The sequence below is a fragment of the Pezoporus flaviventris genome, unplaced genomic scaffold (genome assembly GCF_033815535.1).
Source record: "Pezoporus flaviventris isolate CSIRO_AGI_PZ_B2104156 unplaced genomic scaffold, CSIRO_AGI_Pfla_v1 ptg000031l, whole genome shotgun sequence".
NCBI lineage: Eukaryota > Metazoa > Chordata > Aves > Psittaciformes > Psittacidae > Pezoporus > Pezoporus flaviventris.
The window spans coordinates 55,549,081-55,573,220 of NW_026892579.1; the positions used below are offsets into that span (position 1 = coordinate 55,549,081).

The 24,140-nt window shown below is 49.9% G+C and overlaps 1 protein-coding gene across 2 annotated transcripts in view; it reads right to left on the reverse strand.

The window, feature by feature from the left end:
- Positions 1-24,140, reverse strand: part of SELENOI (selenoprotein I) — a 31,947-nt gene that overhangs the window by 5,011 nt on the left and 2,796 nt on the right. For both annotated transcript variants that reach the window (XM_061461246.1, XM_061461247.1), the window contains exons 2-9: positions 9,857-9,925; positions 9,448-9,556; positions 7,025-7,099; positions 6,311-6,573; positions 4,802-4,910; positions 2,883-2,931; positions 2,264-2,444; positions 1,295-1,477 (exon numbers count right to left, since the gene is read on the reverse strand). In XM_061461246.1, coding sequence (XP_061317230.1) covers positions 1,295-1,477; positions 2,264-2,444; positions 2,883-2,931; positions 4,802-4,910; positions 6,311-6,573; positions 7,025-7,099; positions 9,448-9,556; positions 9,857-9,925 — 1,038 coding nt within the window. The remainder of the gene's footprint in view (positions 1-1,294; positions 1,478-2,263; positions 2,445-2,882; positions 2,932-4,801; positions 4,911-6,310; positions 6,574-7,024; positions 7,100-9,447; positions 9,557-9,856; positions 9,926-24,140) is intronic.

Here is a 24,140-nt window from a genome sequence, read left to right on the forward strand (position 1 = left end):
GCAGGCAGGAGGTTAAAGTGGACAGAGCAGCTCCAGAACCTGTGACTGCAAGGTAACAGTTACTGCACAACCAAGAGTGAGCAGTGCTGAGCAATACTAGAGGGTGAGCTGGGCAGAGGGTTTATTCCTAATGGTTACTCCCAAATTTAGAGCTCTTTGGGACTATGTAGCAGACACAGACCCTTAAAAGTTTCTTTTATCCTGCAAGAAGAAACTGCAAAAACGGGCCCTTGGGAATTTGGAGGGGAACAAGGAGAACACAAACTCAAGAGAGCAGAGCACTGAGAAGCTCATTGCAGGGGATGGGCAAGCCTGGGCAGGAGGATTACACCATCCGCTTAGTCCCCATCTCCAGCTATGATTCCAAGACCAAATTTATTTAAGCTTCTTAGCTATTCAAATCCTTCTCACATAGAAGCCTCATTACACTAATTGGAAAGACAAGCCGGCTATTACTTCTTTGCTGTAATTACAGTTCAAAATTGACTCCAGAGGCTCCATGTCAGAGCTGGGGTTCCCAGGGGACAGGGCTTCCCAAGAACAGTGCACACAGGTGGCAGCAGCCAGCTCCACAGGGGACACGGTCCCTTGCCCTCCTTCCTCAGCAGCTTCCCAAGGCATTTCTAATAGGACTCGGTCTCCTCTGAGTCGTATTCTGTCTTAATCAAAACTCAGGAAGTCAGGCAGAGCTGGCACGGTACAAGGGGAGCAAATTGGTGCCTGGATCTCAGTATAACCCTTGCAGAACGGGACAAGGCACTGCAGCCACAGAACCCCCACCTCCCCTAGCAGGGACATCACCCCTTCTTCTTGGCTCTCCCAGTGACTATAGTGCAGGGCACGCTGGTCACAACTCAAACTCATTAACCAAAGTAACACCAACAGCAGTTTAACTTTTTATACCAAGACTCCCAAATGAAGCCCTCCTGCCTGATGTGCAGACAGAGTACCTGCTGCAGCAGCCCTTCCCCCTGCCCACAAGTCTGGGTATCCTACACTTGCTTATAACCAAGCTCGTTACTAAGCTGCAACCCCAGCCAGGAGGAGTTAAACATGGCAGCAGGGATGCAAGCATTAGTTTCAAATAGCCCCCCACCCACAGCCTGCACAAGCCTCTCACAAGCAAGGCAGCTCGAGTCTCATGTAGTCACAGACAGCGTGACACAGCCATTCCCACTGATGTTCCAATTTTTAAGCAGAGTGTTCTATGCCCCAAACAGCAGCAGTACCCAAGCCATGTGTGCAGCCAAAGTGTGGCAGCCAAGCCTGAAGCCCATATGCCAAGTTCACCTACCACGACTACCCCGTAGTGGATGTGCGCCAGGGTGAGGAAAGCAGTTAACACGTAGAGGAGAAGTGTTTCGCTGTGGGGCACAAACCCGGACACCACCACGAGTAGTGCCACCGCTATGGGCAGCAGCATCCAGTTCAGAGGCTGGCAGCGTGTGCTGCTCATCTGACAGACGATCAGTTGGCACTGCAGGAAGAGAAAGCTGTCAGAGCTTGCGCCTGGTATCAACTCCGCAAGCCCAGAGTCTGTCCACAGTGCAGAGGATAGTCACACACGTACATGTACCAACCATCTGCACTTACAACTACCACCGTGCAGTTTCTGAGTTTCACATGAATTATCTTTCTTTGCGTTAGAATTCCTGCAGGGGACCCAGAGCAAAGCCTTGTGAGGCAGGGAGGTAACAGGGAAACAGGCATTGAGGGCATCTTTGAAAGAAAAAGGGAGCTCTCCTGAGCTGACCAAGCCTCACCAATATTATCTGCACAATCAGCAGAAACTCATGCCATGCAGCAGTGTGAACTGCTGGACTCAGGGCACAAATGCACAGAGCTGCTCAGTCACGTGGCTACAGTGACAGGCACAGGTGCTTTTGTTAAGGTCTCAAGCAAGCAGAGATGCAATATATGGCTAAACTGGATTCTGACAAAACATTTAGTCCCTTCCATTTTAAGTTTATCAACTCCTTTTGTATTAGCAGTCTGTTATTCACAGCACAGAGGGTGCAGGAGTATATAAACACGCTCCATTTAACTAATTCTCTAGTTTCTCAAGAGTGAGCATTGCAGCACAAAATTCACAGACCCCAAACACTGTTTTCCTGTTTGTTCTTCCAATCATGGCAAAATAGAAAAGTTGTTAAATTAATCTTGGCATCTTCCCCCTCTCCTCACATTTGAGCTGCCTCCCAAGCACCCTGGCAGGCTTCACACTACTCGGGATAAACTGGAGCATAAAGCAAAAGCTGCTTACAGAAATGTTAGCAAAGGCTGTTCCAACCATGAAGTAGAAGAGCCTGGGCTGGACCTCGAGGATGTCTGTTGGGGACATGAAGACCCATGTGGTGCAGAGCAAGAACAGCAATACTGGAGATACCAGTGGCAGCATGATTTCATACACAGAGTGGTGCTTCAAGGTGTTGTTTTCATAGGCCCTGAAATACAAGCAAAGAAATCAAAATCACACCTGAGAAATACCTGGTACCACCTTCAGCAGAGGGCTGTAAAATCTCACTGGCCATTCAGCTACGCAAAACTGCTGGTGTCAGTTAGAACCATGGTCAGGTGAGAAAGATGCACACCTGCATCATTATCCCAAAAACCTCCTGAACTACAGAAGCACTTGGCTGCCTGGCTCTCTGTGTTGTGACCAATAGGGTAAGACTACAAAAGCTGGGGACCCTCCCGCAAGACCCTGCTGAGCGGGCTGCCAGCCCACCCTGCAAACTTGGACCTTTCTGGTGTGTTGGAGCCACTTTGCCACGGAAGTCACTCACCTGAAAACTACTAAGGAAACCAGGTTATAAGAAGCTTTAGGGGCTCTTGCAAAGGTGCTAGTGCAGGGAAAGAGACTCGAGGATGGAAGAACTTACTTGTAGAAGTTATACAGGCTCATTGGCAGCGTCACAGTGAGTGCACAAGCTGGAAGAGAAAGAGCTGTTACTGCCCTGTGACAGAGGGAGAACATCACATGCACCCCATGAATGGGCAGAGGGTCGTGCTCTGGCTTAAGGTGCTTGCAACAAAAATAGCTCAGAAGTGGCCCAAGAATAGCTCGGCACATTTAAAAGTAGGTGCTCATAATTCTGGTCCAAGAGCTGTAATTACAAGTTAAGATCTGCTATAAATTAAAGACATTTCCATTTTTAAAAGTTACATTAACGAATCCAGTATTATGTTTTAAACAGTCACAAAGTTTAATTAAAATACTGTATTTAATGAGGCACGAGGCAAGTTCAAACTCCACAAGTGGCATGGCTGTGGACAAAAGAGTTTTCAGTCTTCATAATAAAGACAATTTGCTATTTCTGCCACTGTGAGCAAGCATTTTCACTTCCCACTGTGAAAAAAAGCTCTTGTTGTTTAACTTGACAAACGATGCAAAAACTCAAAATAACTCTGAAAACTCTAGACCTCAATAGGAAAAAACATCCACAACACCAAAACCCATGACAGTCTATCAGCTCCTTCTGTATTTATCTAGCAGTAAGTATTTTAACAGAGCTGTAAATATTCCTGCTTTTAACAACCCAACCCCTATCCAAGTACACAAACCCAGCCAATGGAGGCATTGTGCTCCAGTTTTCCTATAGGGAAAGTGCATTTATTATTCACATGTTAAGTTATACAGTTGTCAAAGGAAATCTCAGAGCATCCACCTGATTAAGTGCAAGCATTAGATTTAACACAACAATTCAACACATATTAACTTGAAATTGAGCAGATACAATTAACCCCTAAAGAAAGGGACATAGACTAAGAAAAATTAAACTGAGCAAGAATGTCTGAATAAGCCAAACTACATTAAGCAAGGACAGCTCTCCCCAGCTAAGCTTCCCTGCATTACCATCCCCTCTGCAGAAGCCGATTTTGACTGACCACTGGAGACAAAGGCTGGGCTTTTATTTAATTGTACATTTCTAAATGTAATTTTCAGATGGGCAGATGGAAGGCAGGATCCCCAGACAGCAGACTGATTTTCCCCACCTCCATGGCTGGAACACCCCCCCAACAGCAGCCCCAGGCTCCCACACAGCACGTGGGCTCTAGCTTCTGAAACACAGCCACAGCAGCAAAGCAAGTGTTCTGCAAACAGTGCTGGGGGTCCCCGCTGGCCACCTGCAGTGGGTGCTACATGGCCTTCTGTCACTCAAAACCCCATGGCTCTTGCTGCAAACAAGCCCTGCTTCCCCTGGGCAACACAAATCCCACAGCCCCAGTGCCCGGGCAACACTGCTATTCGGAGGAGACATGTTTTCACACGCTCACAGGTTCCAGGCACGAAGGAGGCTCCTGTTTAGCATCCAGGGGCCAGTGTTAGGCTCCAGCTGCTTCCCAGCGCCCTGTACAAGCAGCAGCCACAGCTCTCACCTGCTCACCACACCACTCCAAGCAAGGAACAAATTTTTTGCCTGTCCACACATACCCCCAGCCCCAGGCAGACAGCACCTGAGCTGATTCCCTGAGCAGCAGCAGGCTCCTATACCCTCAGGATCGGCACAAAATACATCCAAGACATGAGCACAGAGCACCACTCTCTTGCTGTTTTAAGTCAACAGCAGACCCAGGAAGACTGGAGTTAACTTCTCTAAAGAAACTATGCATAAGACAATAATTTGAAATCCTGGGAAAAGGCAGGCTGCAAGAACACCCTTAATTAGTCACTTCAGTAACAGCCTACAGGAGTTTTCATTACAGCAAACAGAACAGCAGCATTACCATATAATTAAGACATTGGGTTTCATTAAAAAGGTGGAGTTTAAAAGACAGGCTTCAACATGGAGTTTCTTACCAATAATCATTGCAGTGAATAGGTCTCTATATAAGAAATTAAACAGGAAAGGTGCATACCAGGCCTCAACTCCCACAATGGCTGTCACTATGTAGACAATTGAAATGGTCTGAAAGAAAGCACAGGACAAGCAGGCTTGAGCAACCAGAGAGGCAAGACTGGAAAGCAGCACAACACCATGTTCAATTCTCCCCACCAGCAGGAAAGAGAAAAAGAAATAAAAAAATCCACAGACACCCCATATTATGAAACCAGGTCTAATAAGTGTAGCAGCTGAGCTGCTGAGAAGGATACAACCAAGAGCTGCTCCTCACAACAGAAGCAAAGATGCCTCTATGCAGCTTGAACTCATGAGATGTTTGAAGCATGAGAGTGAAGTTTTATACTGCAAGTTGCAGTGACCCTGGAGCATTTCTTGGGGAACTTTCTCATCTATCCGCAGAAGCAAATGCAGGGAAAAAGCTAACAAGGGTATTTCAGTTTTAATAGCAGCCCTGAAGCTCAGTAAAACACACTGCAGGGGAGCTTAGCCCTCCACACCCTGCCTTTCTGCAACAGACAGAGATCTGAAGCATATAAGGAAGAAGTTCTTGGCTGTGAGGGTGGTGAGGCCCTGGCACAAGTTGCCCAGAGAAGCTGTGGCTGCCCCATCCCTGGCAGTGTTCAACGCCAGGTTGGATGGGGCTTGGAGCAACGTGGTCTAGTGAAAGGTGTCCCTGCCTGTAGCAGGTGTTTGGAACTGGATGAGCTTTAAGGTCTCTTCCAACCAAAACCATTCAGTGATTCAGAAGGAGCTTCCTGCAGAGATGTCTTTAAAGATACAGACATGTCAACATACCAAAGGGTCCCTCACCATCAGTCAGTCTCCATATTGACTGCCCAGTTACCACAGTACAGAGAGGCACCTCCTGAGGAACCTTTGCTCCTGGCCCGGAGATTAACATGCCAATTAACCCCATTACAATTAGACACACAGCCTGCCAGTGCCAAAAGGCACCCCAAACTTCTAGACATGAATTTACCCACCCTGGTATAATGTGGAAAAGTAACTAAAGCAATGATTCAGGTGACCAAAACATGCATCTCAGGAGAGCAGAAACAGGAAACTCAAGCCAATAACTCAAGGCAGAGGAAACTCCATTCTTCAAGCCTCATGTTTTGCAGAGTCTATCTACAACAGCTGCTTGGAACAAAATCACAGAATGACACAAATCTCCTTGGATTTAATGCTTTGAGCAGTCAAACTCTAGTGCCACCAGCACCCTAAGACCCCAAATCATTAACACAACTATAGCTCAAAGGCACGCAAGCAGCCTTGGAAAGCTCTCCTCCTCCACAGACCTGGAAACAGGCTGAGGATGCCCACCTCCAGAGAGCGTTGCAATGACCAATTTAGAAGACTTTGGAGCTGCACACATCCCTCACACACCTCAGCGGTCACTCTCACACCCCAGAGATGCTATAGGTTTACTGAGCTTCTGCCAAATCCGAGCAGCAGCATGTACTTACCACCTGGCTGATGTCATATCCCCAAGGCAGGAAGAGAATCCCTGTGTTATACTTCTCCCAGTGAGAGAGGATGAATGAAAACAAAACCACCCATAAGAGGAGGTAGAGAACGAAGACACTGACACCCGTGGAGCCCCGTCCAAAGGTGGAGTAGACTGTCACAACAAAGTACACGCATGCCCAGCTGTCCAGGCCATGATCAAAGAGCTCTCCCAGGGGCGTGCTGGAGTTGGTCCGGCGAGCCTGCTTCCCATCAACACCATCTGGGAAGAGAAGGAGAAATGGGGAGTTTCACTGAACACTCCCAGGCAAAGCAATGGGCCATTTTGCAGCCAACAACATGCACACAGCCAGCAAACAGCAGCTCTCACTACCTCCACCCTCTAATGGGGAGTGTGCTCCCCACCCCCTTCTCTGAGACTGACAGATGCAATAGCCTGACAAAATCACATTCATTTAAAGCAGACTAAAGACAGAATTTCACATTTTGCCATGAAGTCGGTTCCAGCATCCTCTTTTCACCGTGGGACAACTTCCTTCTACCCGCTTTGCAAAGCAGCTTCCAGAAACTGCTTGAGCAGCCCAAGCAGCAACTGGATCTGTGCGTGGCAGACACACAGAATCAAAAATTTCTCAGCAGGCTCGGAGATGACACGGCCACAGCTTGAACAGATGACAGACACAAAACCCCCACAATCAACTAGATAGTCTTACCCAGAGTATAGGCAATGAAGTTGAGGAGACCCACAACAACCCACACTCCATTCGGAACATGCTGGTGATCAGGAGCTGCAGAGATCAAAGACCCACGTCAGGACAGCTCAGCACATACTTTCAATTGGATTATTTTGGCACAAGAGGCACCGCGACAAGACAGCTCACCAAGGCACCTACACAACTCAAACAGTGAAATTGAGATGTTAGCTTTTCAGGACATGGCAGCATGAGAAATTGGGTCACCAAGGACTTTGCTTCCCAGAACATACTTGTGCTCTGTCCCCAGCTCCCAAGAGCCACGGGATTTAAGAACTGGCAATCGCAGCTAGCCAAATGCATGCCATGGAAGCATGGGCAGATCAGACTCTCCTCAATTACTTGCTCACAGAGCGTCAAGTAGAGCCTCTCCAAGGTGTGGAGACATCCTGCTTCTGCAGAAACATCTCAGGATTCCCTGCCCAGGCTCCAGACTGCATCCTGCCAACTGAGATAGAGTTCCTTCTTAATAACACCTCCACCTCCTCCACTACCATTTCAGCAGATAGCCAGCTCAGTCATCTGCAACTCACGGAGCCCAAAGGTGCATCTGAAAAAGAGGAGGAAGCAGCACAGCTTCTTGGCAGCAGCCTCACAGGAAGACACGTGGAGGAGGTCTCCCAGGGGAGCAGCGGTTCCATGAAATGCCAACTCCTATTTCCTTAGAGCAGCATGATGATGCCTTTCCAGCAGCAAATGGAAGGCATCATGTCAACAAACCCATTCACAAGGAAGGAAGGCGGAAGCTTCTGGAGGCCTCACCAGCAAAATGGAAAGTTCTGTTTCCAAGCAGGACATGCATAACACGTATGTAAAAGGTCCTAAAGCACGAGCTTCACCAGCCTTTTGGCAGAGCTCAAGTTTCTGGGTGACTGAAGTTCTGCGGATTCTCATACTGAGCTTCCTACCCTGAGCTACTGTCTGCTTTTCCTCCCATAGCCTGTGGGCCAAAACACAGTCCACATATTAGCTGACAGCCACTGAGGCCACCTGAGCTTCTGAGAACCTGACTCACCAAGAACAGTACTTGTCTGCTACTGATGAAGGCAATCCCAAGAACCCCAAATTCTTCCCACTTAACTGTGCTTTGATAATTGGCCCAGTTTTAGAAAAACGAGATGGACTTTTCTGAGCAACCTAAACCAAACCTGGCAGGGGCATAGGGAGAGAGAAACTGAGAGAGAAAGCTATTGGTAAGTGACTCGAAGTGATCATGTTGTATTAATATTTGCCCTGGCTCAGTCCCATGAGGAAGGGGACACAAATGAACCTCTGGATTCACAATCAGAGGAACATGGATACTGTGAAAAAGTTTAAAGCTGTGTATATCCTCATGCAGAACAGTGAAATCAAGAAAGAGGATTTTGCCTTTGTTAGTCTGAATGTGGTGTTGGCATGTTTTTGCAAGAGAGCAATTAGCTGGGATGCAAAGAACAAGGCTCCACCTGCTGACATCATGGAAGCAGACTTTCCCACGTTACACCGTTAGATTAAAAATAAGGGTGCTAGGTTATTGTCTGCTCTGTAGGCAGAGCCAATTCCTACTCAAGATTTCAACTGTTTCCTCCTGCCTCGCACACATGCTGCCAACCAGGCACACATTCACCCAGCAGGGGGAAGTTGTCACAGACTGGGAGGGACCTTAAAGCTCATCCAGTTCCAACCCCCTGCCATGGGCAGGGACACCTTCCACTAAACCAGGTTGCTCCAAACCCCATCCAACCTGGCCTTGAACACTGCCAGGGATGGGGCAGCCACAGCTTCTCTGGGCAACCTGAGCCTGGGCCTCACCACCCTCATAGAGAATAACTTCTTCCCAAGATCCCACCTCAATCTCCCCTCTGTCAGGTTAAAGCCATTCCCCCTTGTCCTGTCCCTACAGGCCCTTGTCAAAAGCCCTTTCCAGCTTTCTTGTCAGCCCTTTTAGGCACTGGAAACTGCTCTACGGTCTCCCTGGAGCCTTCTCTTCTCCAGACTGAACAAGCCCAGCTTTCTCAGCCTGTCTCCATAGCAGAGGCGCTCCAGCCCTTGGAGCATCTTCATGGCCTCCTCCTGACTCACTCCAACAGCTCCACATCCTTCTTATGCTGGAAGCAGGACTGCAGGGCAGTTTCACAAGAGCGGAGTGGGGAGAATCCCCTCTCTTGAGCTGTTGGCGATACTTCTTTCAGTGCAGCCCAGCATACTCACATTTGGACAAGCCCTTGTCATGAAGCCCAGCAAGTTCAACCCCTCAACTCTGTCCCTCATCTGGTACAGGCACTCCTCTCTGGGAAGGCCCAGATTAAGAGGCCTTATCAACAAGCACCAGAGGTCACTGCAGAGGAGGCGACTGATTTTAGCACTCGGATGCTTCACATCCAAACATGAATATGCAGCCTTACCAGAAGCATAAAAGTCAGGGTCGAAGTATGCCATGAGGAAGAAGTTGAAGACAAGCAGCAGGAAGCCAGAAAACGTTATCAAATTTGGGGCCAGCCAGGTAGGGAAGATCTACGGGAAAGCAGCAAAACATAACTCATTAAAACATGTAATAGGAACCATGTGCTGTTCCCGGCCATGGCAGACTTGGTTGCAATCATCTGGGCATTAGACAGCACTGCTTAGTTGCATCTGGCATATCAGTGGGCAGGTAGAAGCTTTAGACTGCAATGCAGTGAGCTCGGGGCAGGCTGGCAAGCAGCATCCTTTGTCATTAGTTGCACCACAAACAAAGCAGGGCTTTTCAGCTGACAGTTTTACAGAGGGTGACTGGAGTTTTGTTGTCCCGCTCAGGGGAGGAGGAGGTCTCACCTTCACTATCGTGTTCCAGAAGGGATGCATGACATACAGAGACAGAGGGTTGCTGTCCACGGCACTGTACTGTGAATGACAAGGGAAAAACAAAAACAAGTAGTTAGGGCTCCACCAACACTTGCAGGAAAACAGATCCTGAACATTGAGCTTTCCATGAGGATACCTGCTACCCAAGTCTTGGCACCGCAAGAGCACTTGGGTCAAGGACAGATCGTCACCAGGGATAGGGCTAAACAACCCAAAAAGCACTCAACACTCCAGTGACACTGGACACAACCCCACAGGGCCAGCTCTCAGGTGCACATTCCTTGCCAGCAGTCAATGCCTCCCCTCCACATGGAGCAGCCCCATGAGAAGAACAGGTACCACGCCCACCACAACAGATTTTGGAAGGCAGGAATCATAGAACCATGGAACAGTTCGGGTGGGAAGGGGACTTACAGCTCATCCAGTTCCAACCCCTGCCACAGCAGGGACATCTTCCACTAGACCAGGTTGCTCCAAGCCCCATCCAACCTGGCCTTGAACACTGCCAGGGATGGGGCAGCCACAGCTTCTCTGGGCAACCTGGGCCAGGGCCTCACCACCCTCACAGAGAAGTGTTCTGCCTAAGAGTTCATCTCAATCTCCCCTCTGTCAGGTTAAAGCCATTCCCCCCTGTCAGAAGCCCCTCTCCAGCTTTCTTGCCAGCCCCCTTAGGCACTGGAAGGGACTCAAGGACATGCAATCTCCTTTGCAGCCCACACTCCCACCAAAGCCCCACACTCCAATGCCCACACCAGGTGTGGTGGCAATCCTCACAAGCTGAAGCAGCAGCAACAGTCCCATGGCCCCAAGCACCCACACCATGGGACCAGCCCACCAAGGACATCTTGGTGTGCTCTTGCTTGAGCCCTGTCCCACAAGATGAGAAGGACCAGGGACATCCTCGGCTCAGCATCCAAATATAGCAGAAGGGCCGGGGGAGACTTCCCCAGCAACCATGGGAGATGGGGCTGCTCCTATAGCCCCACTGGTCTGCAGGCTCATCAGCTTTGCTACCCTGGCACCTTCTTTGCCAAAGGCTGCAGGAGAACAGTGATGAGTCCCCTCGGTGGGGTCCCCAAAACAGAAGACTAGTCTCTGACAGACAGGATACTAATAGTACTAATAGACACATTTCTGTGCTGACAGCTCTGAGTGATCCAGACACCATCACTGACTGCAGAGGTCCTGCACAAGAGCTGGCACACTTCAATCAAGGACTAACCCCATTGAGATGGCAGCTCTTATTGTCTTGCCCATTTCCAGTCACTTGGAAAAGACTTTCTCCTCATGGAAACAGAGCAGATATTTATGAGCAAGGTCTTCAACCTCCTCCCTTGTCCTGCAGATACCCCAAAACACCATATACAGCACCACACATCCACAAGCACCTCCAAATTCCACACATCCCATCACAGCTGGGACACGGGGCTCCCAGCCAAGCTCTCACCTCACTGGTGGAGGTGGGGACAGAGACTGGGGTCAGCAAAGGAACACAGTGACTGCAGCAGAACAGATGACAGATTTCACTATTTGGAGGAAGGACCCATGTCATTATTCTTTATTCAGTGAGGGCAGAGCAGTCTGAAGCAGCTGCCCACGGACCTGGTGACGGATCAGCATCTTCCTCCTCGTTTGTGTCCAGCTCAGGGAGCTGGAGTTCACATTTCCAAAGGAGGAAGACTGGTGGGTGAACACCAGGAGGGCCATGGGTACCCCACACTGGACAGGTCTCAGAGGGCTCCTCTCTGTTAAGGAGAAAAGATTTCAGCAGAGGCAGCTCCTGCCCTTGGGAAATCCCCTCATCCCACTGCTCTTAGATCATTTGAGGTGGTCAGGGTGTGTATGTGGTGGGAAAAATAAAAACAGAAGTAAAAATCAAAGCCCTAGACAAGCCATGAAGCAGTTTCCAATTAGAAAGATAAAATTTTGACACCATTTGGCTCTCAAGAGCTCCACAAGCTCTTATCTGCTCTCCAGCTCACAGGCCCTTCCTAGCAAAGATTATTGTGTCTAAAGTCCTCTTCCCCAAGTAACACTTTGATAAGAATCCCAAGAAGAATTCCATAAGCTATGAAACTCCTTGGCGCCAAGTGGGGTGGCTACTGGTGCCCACCCACCCTGGGTCTCCATGGCTGGGAAAACTGTTGCGCACTTCCTCAGCATCAGCATGAGTCTAATCCCAAGGTAATGAGCAGTGTTACGGAAAGCAATCAAAGCCTCCACCTCTCCTGCACTGCCACATAGACATAACCTATGCACTCTCTGAGATAAGGGGAGTGCAGCTGGCAAAAGGAAACCATCAGCACAGAGCAGCTCCATGTCCCACTTACCCCACGGCCTTGAACCAGCCACCATCCCTGCACCCACAGTTTCTTCCTCTCTCTGCTCCTCTCTCTGGCTGGAAACCCCATTTTCCCTGGAAGCAGTCTGTCCATTCAAAAGGTGGGAAAAAAGTTGGAAAAGACAAAGCAACACTGCATCCACAACACAGCAAGATGAAGGTGCACCAGGTCTCTAAGGGCTCTGAGCACACTGGCTAAGAGCTTACAGTATTTGCTCCTAACTGGGTGAATCCCACCCTTGGCAAGCATTCCTGTACCCCTACCAGCACTTCCCGGTCCTCCCTATGATGGATCAGTCCATCTCACTGAGGGCTAGCCCCAGAACTTACATCCCCATGCCAGCAAGCCTGTAGTCGCTGCAGAGCAAGCGGCAGCAACTTGATGCCATATGGAGGCAAGGTTTAAGCCACAAGGAATTTCCATCCTGGCTTAACGCAATTTCAGCGGACAGAATTCCAAATGCTTTACAAGATAATAGGATTTGAGCCATTGGTTAGGGGAGGAGAAGAACTGGAGACTGATTAAATCTCACTATCCCCAAAACACCCTGGAACAAGAAAACAGATGCAAGGCTTGGAGCAAGGCAGGGGAAGCACCCTGGATTGTCTATCCTTGGTTTACAAGGTACCTTGGGGAAGCTTCCCCCAGGAAGCTTTCCCCTGTGCCCCCAAAGGCTGGGGATAACGGTCAGTAAGCATCTTTTCCCCATGGTCACACACGTTCCCACCCTGCATGCAGAACTCAAAGACCTGGAGTGACCCGTTTCTCAGGGGAGAGGGCAGCTGTTCTGCAGGGGTTTGCTGATACGACCACCCCAGCTTCAACCCTCCTCATGGAGGCACACTTCACTGCTGAGCGAGGCAGTTCAGTGCTCTGCCAGCTCCGAGGACACCAACAGACCAAAGGGAATGAGCTGGGGCTGGTGCCAGGCTGCCAGCCACCCTAAGGAACAGTGCTCCTGGTCACCCAGGACACGGCTGCCTGCCCAGGAGAGCCACCTGCCAGAATAGCAATGACCAGCCAGGCATCTTCTGTGACAAAGCTCAGCAACATCTGCCATGCTCAGCTGCACCACAACTGCTTTTTGTCATCTGGTTTCTTTCCTACAGACAGTACAAAGATGGGGAAGTTGGAAGTGGGCAAAGGAGGACAGACAGTCAAGGGCAGGTGGGCATGGCCATCACCTCCTCTGGGTGTGGGGCCTCTGTGTGATCAGAGCTGGAAACAAAGCAAGCTGTGGAGGTGTTTCACTTACAACTCACTCCTCAGGCCACTCACCTTGCGTCCCACACTGTGGAGAGAGCAGGAGATGCCACACCAGTGATGGAGTTTCCTCATTCCTGTGTCAGCCCTCCAGGTCCAACACTTATGGAGACTGACATTCCTTCAGTGGGAATGCAGGGTCTCAACCTGCCTGTTCATACACGCTTGTGCCTTGGAGCAAAGCTGTGGAAGGAGCCCAACAGCCCTAGAGAGCCCCAAGCTGAGGACTGGGGCTCTTACACCCACAGAGCTGCTATCACACTTAGTTGCTGCAGTTGCTTTGCCGAAACACTCTCAAGGCCACAAACACAGCATTATCTTAGCTCACCATGCACAGCACCGGCTCTGTCATTCACCCACCTCATCCTCTCTGTCAATTAGCATCACTTTTTCCATTTCGGATCTCTATATGTTGGTCTAGTGACTCACGCATGTGACTATTATCCTTCTCTAAGTCATTTTTATATCACTACCATGACTACCTCAAGCCAGGACTCTGATTTCCCCCTCATTTTCAGGAAGAGAAGGTCAAAGGAAAAGTGTGAGTGCACAGAATGCATTCCATACTCCCCAGAGCTCCCTCCTCAAAACAGACAGGCACGTGTAACAGGCTCTGCTCTAAAATAGTCCTGTGTATGCAGACACCACTTCTCATGTAACTGCAGGAAGAAGCCAACCCAGCCCAGATGGTCCCATCAAGAAAAGAGCAAAGCCAACTTTGCAGAAGCAATCTTGTCTCTCACACTATGAAGCCGCAGCCTCCCCTGCACCTCATCCATGCCAGGACAGCCACAGGATCCCTCAGCCCCCTGCTTGCTCCATCTGACTGGCATTGTTATGGGATTTAGAGACATGAATGGCTCATACAGCTTAAAAACAACATTCATCATGCAACCAGGCAGTTTCTGGAAGATCCAATTATGTGTCCAAGGAGGAAAAAATACAGATTTATAGCCCAGATTCTACTAATAGCCTTCCTGTCCAGAAAAACAGTTGCACTGCTAAGTAATCTGGTTACCCTGAGCTAGCAGCAAAGCAAAAACAGTCGCATAGGTTCCCTGGGAACACCAATGTCAGACACCTGAACCCATCCAGGGTAGGCTGGGGGAGGACAGCACTGGTGGTACAGGCACCCATGCTGGGAACGGCAAGCAAAGATGGATTTGTACACCCCATTTTGCTCACAGGCACTCTGGCAAGGTCCATAGCAGCCTGTGCTGCTTGCGGGCCATGAACCTGTCTCACTGCTTGTCACTGGCAGCAGGAGCAGGGCAGAGGGAGCCTCAGCAGAGCAGCTCCAGCAAGTCCATAGGGCTGTTTCCTATACATCTCCTGAAGTACAAGAGGGCACAAGGTTAAGAACCTTCTCCCATCAAGCTCATGATAAGCCAAGACGCAGTGAACTCGACAAAGCCCAGCAAATGTAACCGAGCAGAGCCATGCCAGCACAAACAAGCCGCATTTGCACTATGCCCACACTCTGGTGATGCACAAGAAGTCACATCATGATTAATGGTACTTATTAACTCAATTCCTGTTTATCTTTGAGGTCACTTCTCAGCTCACGTAAGAACAGAGCATGTTGGCAGTGGTAAACCTGCAACGACCACATGAGCTGACAGGTTTGGCCCCCACCGTGAGCAGCAGGCGGGGAACAGCAGGACTAGTGTCCAGTCTGCCTGCCCCACAGCCAGGAGGGACTGCCCCAGCAGCAAGCAGACACTGCCCACAGTGTCTTCAACACCAGCATCACTTCCCTCCTCCTGCCTGGTTTTCACCATGCAGGTTTTAGAGATCTAGAAATTAAAGATCCTTCAAAACATTGCATGCAAAGGTTTTAGCAAGGTCAGAGTCCCTCTTCCCCAGGAGGAACTACCACAATGTGCAGAAAACTCCTTCCTGCTCCCCAAGCTCCATGGGGTGTGCAATTCATTGGGAAAACCTGATTTCTGCCCTGCCAATATGCTTTCACATTCAGAGCCTCAGTTCTCCCTGACACCAGCTGGGAGACTGTTCCTGCCTTCTGCAAACACAGAAAAGGGACCACTCCTCCAGCGAAGTCAATGGTGAACACTGGGGAGAAGCTCATACTCCACTACAGCTCAGGGGGCAGAAGTGTTTAGGACCACTGGTGTGGTGGCTGGGGAACTTGCTGTAATGGCCTCACTCTGGCAGGAGAAATCAGCTTCAGGGAAAGCAAAGCTCCTCAGGACCACAGCTACAAGAGCTACTGCAGAGGGATAAACCAAACATCCCTGAATGCAAACCACCAGCACATGACCACCCAGCCTAACCCAGACCTGGGCCCTCCATGCACCCGACTCATAGAATGGTTTGGGCTGGAAGAGATCTTAAGGTCTAGATCCAAATCCCCTGCCGTGAGCAGGGACACTTTCCACTAGACCAGGTTGCTCAAAGCCCCGTTCAACCTGGCCTTGAACACTGGCCTTGCCAGAGATGAGGCATCATTGTGCTGAGGGAAGGGGGGGGGAATTATTTCCCCATGGATACATAACATGGAGCAACACCTGATGTTGATGGCAGGCTTTAGAGAGCAGCCTGCCAATTTCAGCTGCATCCAGGAGCGCTCTCTGTTTGGGAGCATTAAATATCCATGAACATGGGTCACCGCTGCTTCTGCTGCGGTTCGAGGTGATCAGCTGCAGAAAGGATGCACAGATGGTGAAGACAGGAGTGGGAAAGATGAACCTTCAGGGGCCCAAGGCAGGGATGCAGTTCAAAGGGGATCAGCCAATGAAGAACCTCTGGAGTGGGAACTGAGGGATCAGAGCAATGATCCTGGGGAGGAAGAAAAGGCAGAAGCAGAAAAGCACAAACAGGAAACCTGTTAAAATTAACACTGTGACAACCAAAAGACTTTCCTACTGCTGACAGAGTTGGCTTGGACTTTGAAAAAAAGGGCTGAAGAACCCACGAGGGGGACCAAACTAGTTGTGCAAGCCTGCTCCTGGTGCCTAAGGAGAAGACAAATGACCAGGGTGAGCAGGATAGTGCAGCCGGGGCAAGGGGGCACAGAAGGCAGCAGGCTCCAGGCTGGGCTGCCCCTCACATGTGAACCACTGGGGAGCTGCAGACACTCACAGGAGTGCAGCCCCAGTCTGCTCCCCAGAGAACAAGGCCAGAAGGACTAGGCCTAACCCAGGAATGAGCTGGGTTTGATGCCAAGCCACCAACCAGGAGAACACACAAGAAAAGAGAACTTGTTACTGTGCCTAGAAAAAGAAATGAACTTTTAAGTATACCTATATCAAAGGAAAACACAAGCCCACACACATCAGGAGATGATTACAGATGAAACAAAGCACTGCAGGGAACGAGGGGGAAGACTACCTTCAAGTTTCAACAGAGCCTATGTGAAAGGCACAAATAAAACATTCTATTCCAAAGCACATGTCCTCTATAACACGTAACATTCTGCCTCCCCACATCCCTTGTCCCGCTTCTCCACAAAGAGGAAATTCAGAATTTGCATAAAAAAGATGTGTTACTTTGTAAATCCTGACATCCTGCTTTGTGCAAGACTTGAAGCACAGCAAAGTCAGGCCAATTATAGAACCCAAATAACACGGCCATTTTCTGAGCCCGCTATGGGATACTTTCATTTCCACAATGTACTCTGATTCTCTTCCAAACACTCCCAATAGCCAAATACTTGCTGCTAATTAGCAAAGAGTGACTTTTAGGATAGAGTTCCTCATAGCCAAGACGCAACATGCGCCAACAAACACCACAGTAAACTTACAGTGCAACTGAAGAGACCCAAGGTGGCCTGACGAGCAGCCTATGCTATTTTAAAATGACTGCTCTGCACATCTTGCAACACTGGGAGAGCACTCCGGGCAAGAGCTGTGACCTGGCTGTCCTCTGCATGCTCTTCTTCCTACTCTTCCATTGCGCTCACACCCAGAGAAAGGCGCCCCAGTTTTAACAGACGTCCCCAGCCACGAGCTGGGGACAGCAGTCCACTGTTTCAAGGGGGATAAGGGATGCAGAGGGTTACGGGCTGTTGCAGAGTCAGCTGGGCAGAGCAGGAGCCTCATCCTTCACCTGCACAGCAAGAGAAGAGCCAGAAGGGCTCGTGCTGCACGACAGGACAAGGAATCCACTACCTGAACCCGTCACACACACAGGCTGCCTAATTCAGGCCTTTAAGGGCAGAGACTGCAGTAAAAAAAAAAACACACAAACAGCAGTGCAGAGCCAAAGACAGCTCCCCTCACCAGAAGGAAAGGCAGAGAGGTGGTTTGCAGCAGCACAAGCCTCACCCTGTGAGCATCAACCACAGAATCTTAGAATGGTTTGGGTTGAAAGGGACCTTAAATCTCATCCAGTCCCAACCCCCTGCCACAGGCAGGGACACCTTCCACTAGACCAGGCTGCTCCAAGCCCCATCCAACCTGGAACCAAGGCAGCCCTGGCCCAATAGTCCAGCTGTTTGGCAGCCAATATAGCCAAGCTGTGTGTCTCTGGGTGAGCCATCTTCTTGCACAAAACCCCACAGAGGTTTGAAATTCCTTATAGGAAACCCTGCAGGACCCACTGTGGACTGAAACAGCAGTAGGTCCCCAACCACAAAGGTCTTCAATCACTGTCATTGTGTGGCTAAAAACAGAGTATGGGGATCTCTCACCAAAACACGGTTCAAAATCTTTGATACCCCATAGATCAACTCTCACCACTCAGGAACCAGACCTGTGGCAGCAGCAAACAGCACCCCAAGGGACAAGCAGCAGCAGCAGGACTGTTCAAGACTAAGAGACACACACAGACTAGGTCCCAGGAGCAGAACTAGCTCATCACTCATCAAAACCTCACAATACATGTTAGAAGTGTCTTAGGACGCAGGATAAACCACTAACCCTCATCTCGTTGCTTTAGCACAGAGCAAAAGCTCAGCCAAGGCTCATGAGCTAGGTCCTTTCCAGTTAACCTACAAGCACTGTTTCCTCCAACCACAGCAGCTGGGCAGGTTTCAGACCACAAGAGCTACAAGGGCCACACTAAGCTAAGCAGAGGTTCAAAACCCTGAATTCAGCTGCAGAAATGGAGAAGAAAAACACCTCTGACTTTTACAGCTGCTTATCTTAGAGGTCATGGAATCTAGGAGGACTTCCTGCACCTTGGGAAGCATGCACTGTTTAAAGGCAAACACAGTCTCAGAGCAATCAGAAGAGCCCCGGGGGAAGGAGTTAAGTTACTCAAGAACAGGGCTCAAAGGCTTCCCCTCCTTCACACCTTTCCCGCTAAGGACCCTGCAGGAGAAGACAAGCTGTTTGTCTGGGTGTGAGGAAGACCAGTCTTTTAATTACCATAGCCTCACGCCTCACATCCACACCACTAGCATCAAAAACCTTTCCTTTCTGCTGCTCTCACTACCTGTTTTGTGGCTGTTCCACTGGTCTGAGCTGCTACTGGCACACACTGGTGGCTGCTCTGCAGGGCAAACCCTGCAGAGATCTCTTTAGGGCTTGTACTTCTAGAGCAGCCTCTAAAAGCCTGCCAGGGACAGCTTCCAGCCATCTGTAGCCCTGCTCTGCATAGCACTTGAAGTCTGAAGGCAAGAGGATTTCTTGAGGCTGTCTGAAGGGAAGAGCACCCTATTCTTCAGGGCAGAGAGGACACCAGCAGTTCTGCATCATACTGTTTGCTTAAGGGAGCTACAGATATTGCAAAGCGTGATACACACACAACTCATGGATCTGCAATGCCTGGCAGGGCTGGTGCTGCCTCAGGCTGATGACAGCCCAGGAGATCAGGGGTTCCCAGCTGGAAGAAGGATGCAGAAAAGGGAGAAGAGCACTCAGGAGGAAAGTACTTTCCATGATAAGAAGTCCTTTAAGGTAGATGTCTAGCCCTCTGGTGCATTCAGTGCACCAGGTCTCCCAAGCGAGGGCCTCATCAACACTGCAGGACAACTGTGCTTGACATACTGCAAATCCAGTCCGCTGCAGTGACCCTGACATGGGGACTGGTGAACATCAAAGAGTCAGCAATCCACACCACAGCAGCCCCAGACTGCCCAGGCCTGTGCTGCACTGCGCTGCACAGATCCCCCAGCCACAGGATAAGGTCAGCCAGCTTGTTGCAGTAGAGGAGCCTGTGGGCAGTTCCTACTTGGTATCAGTAACTGGGCCACCTGCATGTCCTATCCTTTACCCAGGAGTGCAGCAAGAAGCTCTCCTGGGAACATTCTTCCCATCTGACACCGGAAATGAGGAATAAAGTTGTTTTCCTGTAAGAAAATCCTCTAATAGCTCAAATGATCAAACTGTGGAGCCCAGTGAGACCTTAGAGCAGCTTCCAGTGCCTAAAGGGGCTGACAAGAAAGCTGGAGAGGGGCTTCTGACAAAGACCTGTAGGGACAGGACAAGGGGGAATGGCTTTAACCTGACAGAGGGGAGATTGAGATGAGATCTTAGGCAGAAGTTCTTCCCTGTCAGGGTGGTGAAGCCCTGGCACAGGCTGCCCAGAGAAGCTGTGGCTGCCCCATCCCTGGCAGTGTTCAAGGCCAGGTTGGACCTCAGGGGCTTGGAGCAAACTCGTCTAGTGGAAGGTGTCCCTGCCAGTAGCAGGGGGTTGGAAACATATGGTCTTCAACGTCCCTTCCAACCCAAACCCATCTGTGATTCTGTGAAATATCTTCTATAGACAGGATCTGTCCAGCACACTGCACATGGACCACAGGCCCATTTGATGCCTGAGGTTCCCACCATCTAAAAGGGTTGCAAGATTACCTATACTATTCTCTCCTTATAGCATTAGCTCTAACAAATGGCATTTGAAATGTCACTTGAAATGTCACCTTCCAGAGGCTGAGTGCCTCTCTTCTTGGAATAACAGACCAGCACCTCCTGGTACTATGTATGAGCCCCCCAGGGCCTGCCACGTTCTCAAACACACAGCTACACTCCGTACCAGATGCCTCTTCCACCCTCAGGAACATGCAGCTGGAGAAGGGTTGTCTTTTGCCAAGGCAAGAGATGTTACCCCTCACTGCTGCAGCCATGCTGCAGTGCTGCTATGGGCAGCTCTACACCAGCCACCTTGGTAGGAGAGCAAGGCTGGCATGTGCTGAGGTACTCCCCTCCATGCTGAGAGAACACAACCTGCTCACACCAGGTTGCCAGGCAAACCCACAGCAAAGTGCATGTTGCTGCAGAGAGAAGCTGGGATGAGCAGCAGGGATGCTTTCTCTAGCACTTGAACACTGCTAGCTGCTCCCAAGCCTCAGCCCAGCAGGCACGTGGCAGCAGACACCAAGAGGACTTCATTTTGCTGCCCACACAGGTAATGGGACAAAGAACTTCTTCACAAGAGCCACCAGCCTCCCCACGCCACTGCTGGTTGCGTGTTACCCATGGGCTGCCATCACCAGCTCCTGCTCAGGAGAGAGGGGACATAGAAATGGAAGGATTTTAGGGTGCAGGAGTTTTGCTATAAAAGGCACTTCCCAAGACCAAATTTGCTTTCCTCTTACTGAACTTATACTTGCTCCCAAAGCTTCTTAGGTAAGACTTCAGCCTGTCCCACCTTTGGGCCCAAACATGTGGCACTGCCTTCCCTCTCATGTCCCTCCCATGTCACATGTAAGCAGCAGCATTCTCACATCCTCCTTTACCAGCATTTCCCCCCAAACCGTTACTCCTGAGGATAACACATACCCTTAAGGAAAGCCCAAGGTCCAGGCGACATCACCAGGGAGGCTCATACCTGCACTTCCACCCAGCTCACATGGTGACAAAAACACACTAGCAGAGACCACTTACACACACAGCTGCAGCCTCATACACAGCAGTCACTCAAGTACTTCCCTTCCTCCTACATGAGCTGAATGAAAAAGCCATAGAGTGACCACACATCTGGCTGCAAGACATGCCCTAGGAATAGTCATCAGTGACTCCATCACATCAGAAGACACTAGTACAGCACAGGACACCAAAGGGTAAAGCTGAATAAAGCAGAATTGCAAGCAGCTCATACAGCACTGGGCAGGGAAAGTCTACAGAAAATGCAGGGCACACGACTGGGACACAAAAAGGCAGTGACAAACCATCAAAGCTGTCTGTAACTAACAGCACAAGCAATGTTGCAGCACTCTGCCCTTGCTTGCAGTCGAGCAGCTTTTGGCACCGTGGCAGCTGCGAGCGCAGCCTCCCGACCCACTAAAGGGAGCCACAAGAGTCACAGTGCTGCAGAAAACAACGTGCAGCTCATCAAGATGCACAAGCAGAAGTAATACTTGTGCTGTATGCGACACACAAAGCCATCCCTCCCCCCCCTCTCCACTGCACTGGTAAGGCTCCATCTCACACACTGCATCCAGCTCTGGGCACCACACTTGAGAAAGGCAGCGACAACTTCCACAAGGGAAATTTGTTTGGGTTGCTCTGTGAAAACAGGACTGGGAGGCAGCCTAGAGGGAAGAAAGGGATATGTCTTTCCCCTAGAGAAAACAAAGCAGGAGCAGACACCTCTGTAAATGTTCCACATAGTCCCATTTTTCCCTCTCCCCATAAAATTATAGAAGGTTTCCCAAAAGCCTGTCAGAAAGCAATCTGCAGATGGGTTTTTAAGAAGCAGATCACGACCTCTGGCATCCAACTGCAAGGTTTACACTCTGAAATCGCAATGCCTGGCTGCATCTTACTTGGCAGAAAACATTCAGTACTTAACAGAGCATCTGGTTTTGGGAGAGGACAGTCAATACAGCAGAGCGTCTGGTTTGCTTTTCTTTGGAAGGTCAACACATGCATCCTGCTCTACAGCCTCAAAACAAAAGCTTTATTTTTGATACCAAGAGCTCCACCCTGACAAGCCAGAGGAAGCACTGGAGCAGACACACCTTGGATTTGTCCAGCACTCCAACTGCCACATACAGCATCTCCTCAGGAGAAGCCTTGCCATGCTGCTGCCAGGCAAGACTGTAACACATTAGTGACAAAGGACGTATTTGATTTGGCAGAGAAACCCTTCCTTCCCACTTTAGGTTTGCTTAAATTGTCTCCAGAGGTACATGTGCTACACCCAAATCACAATCTCCTACTGAGGAAGTGTTAGACGCACGATTAAACACAGTGCTTTCTGCTGTGCAGCTTCCTCAGCAGAGGAGCTCTTCAGCATCCCTTCAAGAGCAGCTAAAGGACGGCTCCCTCTACACCCCATCACCCGCAGCACAGAGGCAGCTGGTGACAGGAGCGGTGTACACCTGCCTCTCCCCCAGCCAGGAGATATGTGCATACTGCAAAGCTAAAACCATCTGGATTCCTGAGTCGCCGCTTCCCATATGCACTCCTGGCAGCAACAGGGGGAGTAAACCAGCCAGGGCTGGAGAAAGCTGTGGATCATCTTGCATGAAGCAATTTTGCTTTTCCTGTATCAGCTGCAGGGACACTAGCTCCTCTCTGAGGACACATTCCTTCCCTTGGCTGCCTCTTCCATGTACCCCCAGCTGTGCTTGCTCTTCTCCAAATCTATCGTGTGAAGGCTGGAAAGCTTCTGCCAGGTGCAGCTTAAAGGCTGAGGCAGTCAAAGGCTGCAGAGCTGTTGGCAGCAGGAACTGAAGGAGCCTTCCCGCAGAGGGTTTGGTTCTGACCATGCATCGCAGTTATGGCTGGTCCAACCTAAGCTCAAAGCCTCCCAGCTGTGTTGGCTCCAAGTACAAATTCAAGTTAGACAACACAAGACACCTTCTCAGGTGACCTGGTGCTGCTGCCACACACTGACTCCTTCGACTCAGGTTAAAAACACAGGCTCACTTTGGGGATGAGGCACAGAAAGCAGCTCAGCAACAGCTACATTACTCTTCTGTTCCTTTGCACTGCCATCCATACACATCCCACTTTGCTTCTTTCTTGCTCTGTCCATTTGGGATGACAGTTTATACTGTTGCAGAAGTTTTCTGGGCAAGAACTTTTAGTTGTATGCAGAAGGTCAATCAGCTTTTCATCAACAGAGTGGTGGTGGATCTAGAGTCACCTTCCAGGAAAGGAAAGGGCAGAGCAGACAGACTGAGATGGACTTGCTAGGCCTGGAGAAGGCTCCACAGAGACCTTAGAGCAGTTTCCAGTGCCTAAAGGGGCCAACAAGAAAGCTGGAGAGGGACTTTTGACAAGGGCCTGTAGGGACAAGACATGAGGGAATGGCTTTGAACTGACAAAGGGGAGATTTAGATGAGATATTAGGAAGCTGTTCTTCTCTGTAAGATGCTGATTCTGTGACAAGCCTCAATGCCTAAAGCAAGGCTGGAATATGCAACCCAGTATTAGAGATTTGGGCCTGGATGAGCCCTTTTCTCAAGGCTAAAATAGCAAACAAAAAAAAAAGCTCCCCAAGCAAACAACACACACAGGAGGGCAGCACTGCACAGACCGATCAGGGCTTCACTGCCCTCACGGCAGTCTGACATGCCAGCTCTGACTCCTCTTTTCCATATTCATTGCCATCTCCAGCAAAGCACTTTAACCTGCAGGTGCTCACACTGCCCTGGGGAGCATATAAGACAAACCCTCAGCACAGGATAGAATGATGCTCTTTGAGCACCAAGCATGAACCTGCATGCTCTTATCAAAGTCCCTGCTGACTCAGTAAAACCACAATCTCTCAAACAAAGCTACTTGTGCCAGTAAGAC